At 40.9% G+C, this 13,574-nt stretch overlaps 1 protein-coding gene across 8 annotated transcripts in view; it reads right to left on the bottom strand.

The window, feature by feature from the left end:
• The window catches only part of COL23A1 (collagen type XXIII alpha 1 chain), a 336,951-nt gene that overhangs the window by 62,803 nt on the left and 260,574 nt on the right, over positions 1-13,574 (bottom strand). For all 8 annotated transcript variants that reach the window (XM_058170260.1, XM_058170258.1, XM_058170262.1 and 5 more), the window contains exon 6: positions 3,765-3,791. In XM_058170260.1, the coding sequence (XP_058026243.1) occupies positions 3,765-3,791 (27 nt within the window). The remainder of the gene's footprint in view (positions 1-3,764; positions 3,792-13,574) is intronic.

The following is a 13,574-nucleotide window of genomic DNA, read 5'->3' as shown; positions in this document are numbered from 1 at the left end:
ATATAAGCATATATATAAGTATGAGTATGTAATAACTATATTAACTGGATATAACGAAAGGAAACAATAGGACAGGAACGGTAGGCATGTTTGTGCTCTTATGCACGCCCCTTACAGACCTCTTAGGAATGGGGTGAGGTCAATGGTAGACAGTTTTTGGTTGAAGCTTTGGGGATTTGAGGAAGAGACCACAGAGTCAGTTAGTGTGTTCCAAGCATTAACAACTCTGTTACTGAAGTCATATTTTCTGCAATCGAGATTGGAGCGGTTAACATTAAGCTTAAATCTATTGTGTGCTCATGTATTGTTACAATTGAAGCTGAAGTAATCTTTGACAGGAAGGGCATTGTAATAGATGATTCTATGCATTAAACTCAGGTCATGTCGAAGACGGTGTAGTTCTAAATTTTCTAAACCCAGGATTTCAAGTCTGGTGGCATATTTTGTTGTATTCAGAGGAGTGGAGAACTCTTCTTATAAAATATTTCTGGACACGTTCAATTGTATTGATGTCAGAATCAACTGGGAATGGCAACTCAGTTGTTAAGCAAAGCAGTTGCTAAGGGAAACCTTGACTGTGTTTACAATCTTCAGTTTTTCACTTCTGATCACTTCGGATAAGCAAAGTCAATGGGAAAGGCTAATTCACTTAACAACTGTGGCAAGAAAAGTCCTAAAAAGGGGTAAAACTCATTTAACAATAGTCTTGCTTAGTAATGGAATTTTGGGGCTCAATTGTGGTTGTAAACTGAGGATTACCTGAACTAAACCAAGCTGCATAGGAAACCTGTCTGAGCTCACCCTTTTCCCTTGTCCAAGCTGGGTTATTTTTTCTTTCTTTCATATCATTCAAGGACAATGCCTGTATTCCATGCAAAACAATCTATAAACAACTGTCAGACAAATAAAGGCTGCACTGGGTGACTTTCAACATCAGTACTGCACTTAAACAGAAAATAATATTACATTCTCTTGCGAAATGAAAAGAAAGGCCTTTTGAAAGTAGTTAGTCCTTGACTTATGACCACAATGGAGTCCAAAATTTCGGTTGTTAAACGAAACAGCGATGAAGTGATTTATGCCCTATTTTATGACCTTTCGTACCACAGTTGTTAAGTGAATAACTGCAGTTGTTCATTTGGTAACACAGATGTTAAGTGAATCTGGCTTCCCCATTGACAGCCTGGCTATTAGGTCACAAAAGGGGATCATATGATCGCAGAACACTGTGACCATAATAAAATATGAGTCAAGTGCCAAGCATCTGCATTTTGATCAGTGATCACTGGGATGCTGCAAGGGTCATAAGTGTGAAAAAAGTGCATAAGTCACTTTTTCTCTTGTAACTTGTCACTAAACTAAAGGTTGTAACTCAAGGACTACCTGTAGTGTCAAATTCACGGCAGACCCAGTAAAAAGGATTTCTTTTGAGAAATTATCGTTACAAGTAGGATCTGCAAACAAACAAACAAAAAATATGCAGCCACCCAGGAAGCCTCCAATTTTCCATTTCACACATGTATGAGCAGGCACTATACATTAAGGCTGAGTTGGGACTGGCCTAAGGTGCCATGGCTGGCTCAGGAAACAAAGGCTATTCTAAAAAAGCAAATCTTTGCATGGGTGGAAATGACACCATAGACAATGAGGCCTAGGGGAGCCATATAAGCTTGAGCTAGATTTGAGACCCGCAACCCAGAATTTCAGCTTTCAGGTTTAGGATTCCAGAAATTCCTTTACATCTCTTCCTTACTGTTTTTTATTCTTCACATCTCTAGAATCAACCAGTTTTCTGAATCGATTAAGTGTCTTATTGATTGGTTTTTAGACTCTCTTTTGCACCCAGATATTTCTATAAGCTTTTTATTTGCTCCTCTAACTTGCTATGTTGGCATCCCTCTCTCTTTTCAAAAGGTAAGAAGAGCTGATCAATAGCATCAGCAATAGCACTTAGACTTATATATTGTTTCACGGTGCTTTACAGCCCTCTCTAAGCGCTTTACAGAGTCAGCATATTGCCCCCAACAATCTGGGTCCTCATTTTACCGACCTCGGAAGGATGGAAGGCTGAGTCAACCACAAGCACCTCAGGACCATCTAGTTTAACATACAGCTGCTTACACAAGTAGAAAATAACTGGAAGAGGTTCCCCTTGCTTGCATTGCCCGGCAAGTGGTCACGGAGTTGATATAAAGCCATTGTTGGCTACTTGCCATTCAATTTATCCTTCACAATTCTATTCAATCTAGTTGAGTATAGATAACAATTCTGTAATAGTCACAAATGTTCTTATGCTTCAGTGGAGTTTCAGGTGTATACAATCCAGAGTGTTCAAAATCAAGGGAAACCTAACAGCCAGGCTGTCAAACTATTTTTAGAAGAGCATGCCTCTTAGTAAAAACTATTTATTTGGCTTTTATAAATGATTTTCAGAAATTATTCTGAAACACTGCAGCAATGTTCCATTATTATTCTTTTACTTATACCTGAGTTATGGCACTTTTAATTATTTTATTTTATTTTATTTTTTATTTATTTTATTTTATTTATTTTATTATTTTATTTAATCAGCTAGTACCTAACTCACATTCGTGACTCTTGGGAAATAACAAAAGTTTTTTTAAAAAACAACAACAACACAATAATCATCAAATGAACCAGAAATGATTGTAGGGAATCAAGGAATGTTGTAGGACCCAGAAGAATGGCCTTTTCCATGGTGGCTCCCTCTCTCTGGAACATCATTCCCCCAGAGATAAGACTGGTCCCAACTCTAACATTCTTTAGGAAGGCACTGAAAAATTAAGGTGGAGGGGGTCAGGGGACTATTATTTTTTATTTGATTATTTTCTCCTATTAGTTTTATTATTTATATATGATATTTTTATATTCGTGTAAGCCGCCTTGAGTCACCATGTGCAAATAGGTGGCAATATAAATTTTCTAAAAATTAATTAAATAAATAAAATAAAAATAACAGGTACACTTGGGTCCCATAACGAAGCTTCACCAACATCAAAAAGCACTCAAAATGGGTAGACCTGATATTGCAGGCCTGATGACATGGAAGACCTGTTCCCTGGGTCCCACCATATGTTAAATGGATGGAGGCTACAACATGGCTACTTTGTCAGATTTGGTAGAACAAGCAGAAACAATTGGGGGCAAATGATTCCACATTAACGTGAAACATTAGGGCACCATCAATCCCACTAGGTAGATGAATCCAGGTAATAAACTCCACAGGAACAGTAGGGACATCTTGAAAGTTTGATTGTGCTTTACTTCCTCCCCTTTCTTAAAGTTCAGAGAATTAGAGAGTTTCTGCCTGGGGAATTTCTGAATGTTATCTTGTAGTTCTTGACTTAAAAAATTTCTTTAGCCCCTTTTGTCTTGGCAAAAAGCTCCTTGGTAGCTCTTTAGGGCATCTTCCATTCTCTCTATAGCCACGATGGCGAACCTATGGCATATGTGCCAGAGGTGACATGCAGCGCCCTTTTTGTAGGCATGTGAGCCGTTGCCCTAGTTCAGTTTCACATGCGTGCGCACTTCCCGCCAGCCAGCTGGGTTTCAAGTCTCTGCCACGCATGTGTTGGGGATGGGGCATGTGCCTGTGCATGCATGGGGGGCAGGGCAAATGTGCGGGGGTTTGGGCGTACATGCACGTGCTTTGGGCACTCAGTTTGAAAAAGAACTCATATAGAGCCATCACTGCTCTATAGTATATACTTGTAAATGTATTAATTATTTAGATCATTACTTACTGGCTTTCCATCCAATCCAAGAGGCCCCTAAAAAAAGCAGAGAGGTGTTTTAATGGAAAGAAATGAATTTGTAGTTTAGGTAATTCTGTCTCTTAAAGTTTTTCCCCTATATTTTGGGAATTTATAACAGTTCTGGAAGTGCCATCCAAAGCCAATAATGCAAAATCAACAGACAGAAGTATCCTTGCAGCCTAGGGTGGGTCTGCTTGCCCTCACAAAACTTTTCTAACACTGCAACAAAGGTAGATGGCTGAGGGAGTTATGACATTAAAAAACTAACAAACCAACAGAACTGGTGTTTTAAAAATGATTGCTTGCCTATAATTATGAGATGAAGACAATCCATAGGGAATATTTTTCTATACACCCATTACTTGCACTGATATATGCGGAGAAGGGGGGACTGTTACTTATTACTAATCAAGTCACAATTAACTATCTGTGACATATCAAAAACCCACCTTTTCCATAATGATCATACTATTGATGTATTTGATTCCAGAAAAAGTACAGTCTCCCCCACTAAAATAAAGTTTAAAAGTCACCTTTGAGGGCTGAGAAAATATGATATTCTCCCAGCAGAACTGAAGATGTAATAGAAGAACTACAGATTTTGTTCATTAAATCAAAAACAAATGTCCATTCCATGATCATGTAGGACAACCCTATGTGAATTTTGTTTAGTAAGGTGTTTAATTACCAAGAAATACTTTTTGATTGTTTTTAAACCATAACCCACATCCTTTTTAATAATTTCTCAAATGGAAACCAGTTGGCTCTGTCTTGCAATAATTGCCGTCAATATTTTAATAAGTTATTTTATTTAGGACTGTCCTTCATTATATCCGCTAAGTCAGTGATGAATCATTCACTGCAAGAGTCAGACTGCCATATTTCCCCTAAAAGCAAACATTATCCAGACTGAAGAAACGGCAGATGATGTTGGTTAATGCATCATCAGTGGCACAGATCCAAGGCTTTTATTGTCAAAACAAATAATTGTAATTAAGGAAAAACAGGGAAATGATACTTGGTTAAAAAAAAAGGCATCTATCTTTTTTCCACTATTTCTTTAATGCCTTTAAAATTTAAACACCCTTTGATCTATAAGTAAAAAAAGAGTAGTTAGAGTGGATGGATAATTATTCTGTACTGTATAAACACCAAAAGGATATAACTTAATGTTTGCTCAGTACCTCTTTGTAATCTATTTCCAACTATGAAGGTATTTCTTTTGCTTTGCATTCTAGATCAGGGTCTCTAACCTTGGCCACTTTAAGACTTGTGGACTTCAACTCCCAGAATTTCTCAGCCAGCTTTGCTGGCTGAGGAATTCTGGGAGTTGAAGTCCACAAGTCTTAAAGTGGCCAAGGTTGGAGACCCCTGTTCTAGATGATAGGGATATTCACTATATGCTCTCCTAAACTCTGCTGAAGATGTTATCTAGCCTGGTAACGAAACGTTCAGAAACCAACCCACAAGCTCAGAGAATGAACCTTTACCCTCATATTCACTATTATTTATTTATTTATTTATTTATTTATTCGTATTTTTATACCGCCCTATCTCCCTAAGGACTCAGGGCGGTGTACAGCCATGTAAAAACACACAAATATACAAGATAAAACATTCATCTAAAAAACTAATTATAAAGGCCAAATATTTAAAATAAGATATAAATAATAAAACCCAATTAAAACCAAAGCTAAAATTTAGTCATTTAAAAATTTAAAACCCTAGTCCAGTCCTGCGCAAATGAATAGATGTGTCTTAAGCTCGCGGCGGAAGGTCCGAAGGTCAGGAAGTTGACGAAGTCCTGGGGGAAGCTCGTTCCAGAGGGTGGGAGCCCCCACAGAAAAGGCCCTTCCCCTGGGCGTCGCCAGTCGGCACTATATGGCTACCTTCTGCTTGTGCAAGGAACATGGAAGGTGAACAAAATCCATACGCATTCATCAACTGGCTGTTATTATGGATAGTGAAGAAAGCTGGGAAAACACTAGATTTGGGAATGTTGGGATATCAGGCTAAAGCCACAACCTTTTAATCAGTGGTGGGATGCTGCTGGTTTAACAACCGGTTCAGTGATCATGCGCTTTGCGGGGTTTCATTCATCTTAACCTAACTACTGGGAGAATAATTGAGTCTTTAAGGCCTTCCAGAACTCCAACAGGGTGGGAGTCACACTGATTTCAGTGAGATTCTTCTTTAGAGAGCAAGAACAATGAAAGAGAAGGGATACTTCCTAAGTCCCAATAGAGGGCATTGTTTCTGGCCAAGCAGAAACCATGGGAGATAGGTAATTCCTCAAAATATCCAAAATCTATGCTATGGCGGTAATAACCAGCACTTGAATTGCACCTGGAAGCATATTGGCAACCAATACAAATGTCAAATACAGTACAAATACAAATACAACATTCAAACTGTTGTAGTCCTTGACTGTTCAAAGTTACAATGACAATGAAAAAGTGACTTATGACCATTTTTCACAGTTACAACTGTTGCAGCATCCCTGTGGTCACATGGTCATTCTGCAATTGGCATGTATTTATGATGGTTGCAATGTCCTGGGGTCATGTGATCACTTGACCTTCTGATAAGCCAAGTCAATGGGGAAATCAGATTCATTAAACAGCCATATTACTCATTTAGCAAATGCAATGATTCATTTAACAACTGTGTCAAGGGAGTATGTAAAATGGGGCAAAACTCACTTAAAAATATTTTACCCAATAAAAGAAATTTTGGGCTCAGTTATGGTTGTAAGTCAAGGGCTACCTGTATATAGATGACACACTCAATGCCCATTACTGTTCATGCCATTATATTCTGGACCAGTTGAACTTTCAAGTGGTTTCCAAGTCCCATATGGAGAATCAAGCTGGGAGGCAACTATGCAGTCCTCCTGGACTGTCTGAGACAGAGGACCAGAGGGATACTCTGGTGGTTCCCTGTCTTCCTGAAAGGGCAGTTTAAGCAGCAGTTGGGAAGGATAGCTCTAGTGTACATAAATGGCAGCTAAAAATCTATTTTTTTAGTTTAGTTCTCAGCATCTTACAAGGCAGCTATATAACAGCTTTGCATGTAAACAATTATCATATCTATAAAAAACAGCTCCTTTGTTTGCTGTTTTAAAATTTGTTCTGCATAAAAAAAATGACAATGCTTTGACAATACTTTTTCATGAGTACTGAAAAGTTCAAGGGATATATTCAAATATTGTGTGCCTGTAATATGCTCCTATTTTATTTCTCCTGAAACTTGTTTACAAGTTCAAATCATGCTCAAATGCATGCAATTGAATGGAACATGTTTTGGTAAAAAATTACATTTATAATTTATTTATTTATTTAAATGACTTACAGGCTTCCTCAATCACAATTGCAACTCCAGATAGCTTTTTGCTTTGTGCCTTTGAGTCAATTTTCACTCCTGGTGACTGCATAAACAAGTCCCTCCAGGGTTTTTTGGCTAGGTTTTTCAAAAGCAGTTTCCCATCGCCTCCTTCTTAGGGTTAAGAGATAAGGAGCGGCCCAAATCACCCAGCTGTCTTTGTGCCTAATATGGGATTAGAACTCATGGGCTCCTAACCTGATGACTTAAGCACCAACTAATTTCTAGATAGTTTACAAATTACAAATCATTAATACTAAAATAACAAGAAAAGCAATTTGAACGAGTAATACTAAGATTACTAAGACCCATTGTTAGGGAACCAGCCCCATATAAAACATAGGTTATAAAGTAAGTCACAAACCATAGCCTGGTGAACACACATGTTGATTGCATGGACTTGGGAATACTACTCCAGAGTATAAGAACAAACATAGAGAAATCCAATTTCTCAAGTCCCACAAGATGGCAGTGCTTTACTGATTAGTCCTGGAGCCTGGAGATTCTGTCACAGTCAGCATGTACATAATTTTAGTAGATGTTACTACCCTTCCAAAGGACTTCAAAATTAAGTCTCAATCATTTGTAGGGGTGATTTTTTCCTCAATGGCTTCATGTTAACGCACAAAGGATTTAAAAAGTAAAGCCAATCCAAGTAATGCCATCATTCACAACTCTCAAATAATCTGGAAGCTTCCTTTACACTGCCATTCCAAACAGTGAAGTCAAATTCAGAGAAACTTCAAGTAGAACAATGTGGTAACAGCATCAGCTCATTTGCTGGCATCACTTTGGCTGAGATCAGCTCTTCTCAACCATCCAGATGTGAATTCTGCCCTCCCAAAATTCCCAGCCAGATAATATTCCCCCAACTGAGAGAAGACTGACTGAGACACAGACCCTTTTCACAATATTAGGCCAACAAGATCCATCTGGGATACAGATGCAAGCCGATCCTTTTCTGAGTACTAATATGGACAGTAGGTCAGATATACCTTGGATTTGATCCGGTGAAGATCCCATTTCAGAATATGTATCTTTCTGAATGAGTTTAGATCCACGGCAGACATGTACTAGCTGTATTTAAAATGCTTAAGAGGGGAGACCTGTTCTAATGGGGGATCCAGTTGCTAGTAGTCTTTATATAAAGAGTAGCCCCTTTATAGCATTTTGGATAACTGAGCAACAGAGTGGCAACACTAAACTTGAATATGTAGTCCAAAGTTAAAACTACTGCTGCCTTATGAATGTTGTTGTGAAGCGCCCAAAGTTGTGCTCTAAGATAAGTGGCCACACAAATCTAAAGTAAAATCCATATAATAAGCTTTCAGTGACATCACACTTATTTTAAGGCAATTTTCACTAACATGGTGCCTTCCAAACATGGGAGACTTCAGTTCCCAGAGCACCCAGCTAACATGATCAAAGCAATATATGTGTTGAGGAGGAGAATGGTTAAAATCTGCAGTATCTGAATAATAGGGTTCTACATTACCTGAAATTAAATACTTTCAGAATAAGGGCAAAGCCAACTTATATTGTCTCCTGGTGATGACCTTGATATATATATATATATATATATATATATATTTTCTATTTAGGGTAAGCAGATTATAATGTTGCTCAAAGAAACTCTGCTTGACCTCCAAGGTCCCTTCCAACTCTGTTACTGACCTGAACTGGAAGGAGGTAGACAAATAGATTATGATAAATGCTGGCTAGGAATTCTGTTATGTGGTCCAACACATTAGGGAGAACAGATTGCCTTTTTGTGTGGTAGGGATTCTACTACCTTTTACTGGCTAGCCTAGCTAAGGCTGTTGGAAATTATATTTCAACAGATCTACTTCGCCATTATTCTCCATCTCTTGTTATTACGGGTACCTATTTAATATGTTGATCAGAAGATTCTGGTATAGAAGAAATCAGGTTTTCATTCCCTTATTTGCTAGGACTCCACCACAGTTCGTTCTAATGTTTAGCTAAACCTTATTTGTAAATGTCCGATTTGACCACTCCAAATATTAGCATTATTTACTGTCTCTCATAATTTGCATGCAAAGAGATCTTCCTAAATATTACATTTTTCAATCGAAGAACAGTTTCTATGGCTGTTAATCCAGTATGAAAAAAGATTCCAGAAAACTCCAAGCACAAAAGAGAACTAATCTGTAGGTCATGGCAACAGACCTCTGTTTAGAATTTAGAATTGTTGGCAAAGAGAAGAAAACCTGTTACTAAATGAAAATCTGTGGGTTGTCTGGTTGCCACATGGAGTGGGAGATCATACTCTGGAAATTATTCCCTTAAGTTTTATGAGTGCCCATAAGCAATAAACAATTCAGGAAATATATTCTTGCAGAAACTATTGGTGACTGCAATCATGTTGTTTTTGTGGGCAGTGTGGATTTTCCCCCCATTGCCACTGTTGGGACTCTTGTTTGTCTAGACCAGACAATCTCAAGGCTGTCCTCTATTACTGTCCAAATATTAACCAGATTGACCCTGTTTAGCTTCTCTGAGATGAGCCAATGACAGCTAGATATTGACACCAACTATGGCACCCTTCTTACGTTGTCCTAATACCACAATTGTTGCAATTACCAATTAGGTCTTCAGAGTTCTTTTTAATCCATGCAATCCCTTGAATTATATAAGAATGTTTTTTGTTTTGTTCTCAGAGGTTAAAGTAGCCAAACCAAAATATTTAAAGAAGAGAGTGGGCCTTTCTGAGTTTAAAACTTCTATCAATGAAGTGTCACTTTTAGTTCTTTATTGTTAAAGACAACTGGGAAACTGCAATGACTTTTGCTGGGCTTCATGCAGCCCTTGATTGCTTGGTCAATGTCTTCTAACCCCCTCCCCATCAGCCCTATATATTTTCCTGCTATCCTATCCTAAATCTAATGGCATGTGAAGGTCACAGGGAAGGAGGTCATAGGGAAGGAGGGGGAATTACAAACTGAAAGACAAAAAGCTTTAAAGACCATGTGATAATCCACTTCAACCTGTTGCTTTCTTTCTTCAATAAGAATATAATAACAGGGTAAACTACGCATTACATAAGGTAGTAAATGTATCATGATATTTGACCTTCAGGTCACCTCCTTTGCTGATGGAGGGAGCCAGCAGTCTCCAAACGAACAGAATCCCATATATCTTTTTCATTTCCATAGGATGTAAAAAGACCTGATGCACAGGGATGCAACTGTATGTTTTTCAATCTTCATTTTCCACGAGTCATCTTTGATTAACATTAAAATATAGCCAAGGGATCCTAATTTCTTGCTTTCCCTATTTTGGGGGTGGGGCTACCTTAGTTATAATTGATACAGGGAGAGCTGGCAATTTGAAACTCCATAATTTCAAAATTGCTAATGGGAGAAGCTGCATTTGTTTATACACACCAGGCAAGCAATAAAACTGTGAGCTAGCCAAGAAGTAAGAGAACTGATTGGTTCTCAGAGAGGGTCTTTAAAAAGATGAGTAGATGGGATTCAGAGATAGAGGTGAAACAGGTTGTTGGTGGTTTTGAGTTTCAAAGTAATCTGTAAGATCTCTAAATCATCCACAATGCAAGAGGCAGCAGGAAGTGTTTAAGGCAGAGAAAAGCTGCAGTATAGCATCTGTTCCTAATTGTGAGGGATTGGCTCGAGGGAGTGGGGAAATCTGGCTTGAAGAGAAAGCAATTTAGAGATCATTTAGTTAGACAAAAGATATAAAGAAATATGTTGCTTATTGTCTTAGGAAATCCTTATCCTACTGCTCTAAAGCAATGGTTTATTCTCAGATTAAGTGCCATTTTAATTTCATAAAAGCTTTGTTTGTGACTTTATTTTCTCTTTTTCACCTAACAAGGTAGCTAAGTTACTTGCCTATGGATACTAGCACATCTAAGTGAATCCTGTGCTAAAATGGGCAATTTTCTCCTGTGACCACAGTATTTACTAGATTTGAACGTCTGCTACTATCTCCCATGTTCCATCTTAAAATTCCAACTAAATGTATATTATATATGCTTCTATCCAAGTTATCACATTGGATTTACACACTGCAGTAAGCCATGGTTTATTTCACTATTGTTTATGTAATTACGTCAATTGTCTGTATTCACATATTACGCTAAGCTATCAATCTTGCCTTAGAAACTGAAATGACTCGATTCACAAGACACATTAAGCCAAAACCAAGCAAGCTGCATTATGACTTACTATGATTTATTTATTTATTTATTTTTCAAATTTATATACCGCCCTATCTCCCTAAGGACTCAGGGCGGTTCACAGGCAGTTAAAATACATATAAATACAGATTAAAAAACAATTAAAAAACTTATTCTATTGCCCCAAATTTAAAATAGTATAAATAATAAAAACCCCTTAAAACCCATAACTTTAAAATCTAATCCAGTCCCGCGCAGATAAATAAGTGTGTTTTAAGCTCGCGACGAAAGGTTCGGAGGTCCGGAAGTTGGCGAAGTCCTGGAGGGAGTTCGTTCCAGAGGGTGGGAGCCCCCACAGAAGGCCCTTCCTGGTGTCGCCAGACGGCACTGCCTAGCTGACGGCACCTGAGGAGTCCTCTCTGTGAGAGCGCACGGGTCGGTGAGAGGTATTTGGTAGCAGTAGGCGGTCCCGTAAATAGCCCGGCCCTATGCCATGGGCGCTCTAAAGATTGTCACCAGCACCTTGATGCGCACGCGGAAGGCCACAGGTAGCCAGTGCAGTCTGCGCAGGATAGGTGTAACACGGGAGCCACGAGGGGCTCCCTCTATCACCCGCGCAGCTGCATTCTGGACTAACTGGAGCCTCCGGATGCCCCTCAAGGGGAGCCCCATGTAGAGAGCATTGCAATAATCCAGGCGAGACGTCACGAGGGCGTGAGTGACCGTGCATAAGGCATCCCGGTCTAGAAAGGGGCGCAACTGGCGCACCAGGCGAACCTGGTGGAAAGCTCTCCTGGAGACGGCCGTCAAATGATCTTCAAAAGACAGCCGTTCATCCAGGAGAATGCCCAGATTGCGCACCCTCTCCATCGGGGCCAGTGACTCGCCCCCAACAGTCAGCCGAGGACTCAGCTGACTGTACCGGGATGCCGGCATCCACAGCCACTCTGTCTTGGAAGGATTGAGCTTGAGCCTGTTTCTCCCCATCCAGACCCGTACGGCTTCCAAACACCGGGACAGCACTTCGATAGCTTCATTGGGGTGGCCCGGTGTGGAGAAGTACAGCTGGGTGTCATCAGCGTACAGCTGGTACCTCACACCGAAGCCACTGATGATCTCACCCAGCGGCTTCATATAGATGTTGAACAGAAGGCGAGAATCGACCCCGCGGCACCCCACAAGTGAGGCGCCTCGGGGCCGACCTCTGCCACCCTGTCAACACCGTCTGCGACCGGTTGGAGAGATAGGAGGAGAACCACCGATAAATGGTGCCTTCCACTCCCAATCCCTCCAACCGGCGCAGCAGGATACCATGGTCGATGGTATCGAAAGCTGCTGAGAGGTCTAATAGGACCAGGACAGAGGAACAACCCCTATCCCTGGCCCTCCACCAACGCGACCAAAGCCGTCTCCGTGCTGTAGCCGGGCCGGAAACCGGACTGGAACGGGTCTAGATAGACAGTTTCATCCAGGTGCAGGGGAAACTGATATGCCACCATACTCTCTACAACCTTCGCTGCGAAGCAAAGGTTGGAGACCGGACGATAATTACCTAAGACAGCCGGGTCCAGGAGGGCTTCTTGAGGAGGGCCTCACCACCGCCTCTTTCAAGGCGGCGGAAGACTCCCTCCAACAAGGAGGCACTCATAATCGCCTGGAGCCAGCCTCGTGTCACCTCCTGAGTGGCCAGCACCAGCCAGGAGGGCACGGGTCCAGTAAACACGTGGTGGCATTCAGCCTGCCAACAACCTGTCCATGTCCTCGGGAGCCACAGGGTCAAACTCATCCCAGAAAATGTCACCAAGACCACCCTCAGACGCCTCATCTGAATCGTCGCAATTTTGGTCTAGACCGTCTCGAAGCTGAACGATTTTATCGTATAGATAACCATTAAACTCCTCAGCACGTCCCTGCAACGGGTCATCCCGCTCCCCTGGTGAAGGAGGGCGGGTCACCCAAACAGGGCGGCTGGGCGGTTATCTGCCGACGCAATGAGGGAGGAGGCGTAGCAACGCCTCGCTCGCCTCAGTGCCACCAGGTAGGTCCTAGTATAGGACCTAACTAGTGTCCGATCAGCCTCTAAACGGCTAGACCTCCAGGAGCTCTCTAGGCGTCTTCTCCGGCGTTTCATCCCCCTCAGCTCCTCGGAGAACCAAGGAGCCGGTTGGGATCTGCGCCGGGTCAGAGCCGCAGAGGCACGACACGGTCTAGCCCCAGCCGCAGCCCGTTGCCAGGCTGCGGCTAGTTCCTCTGCC

This window comes from Ahaetulla prasina, chromosome 2, assembly GCF_028640845.1.
Source record: "Ahaetulla prasina isolate Xishuangbanna chromosome 2, ASM2864084v1, whole genome shotgun sequence".
NCBI classification, from domain to species: Eukaryota; Metazoa; Chordata; class Lepidosauria; order Squamata; family Colubridae; genus Ahaetulla; species Ahaetulla prasina.
The sequence above is the reverse complement of the archived record's forward strand: the minus strand, read 5'-3'. Positions and strand labels throughout refer to the sequence as shown.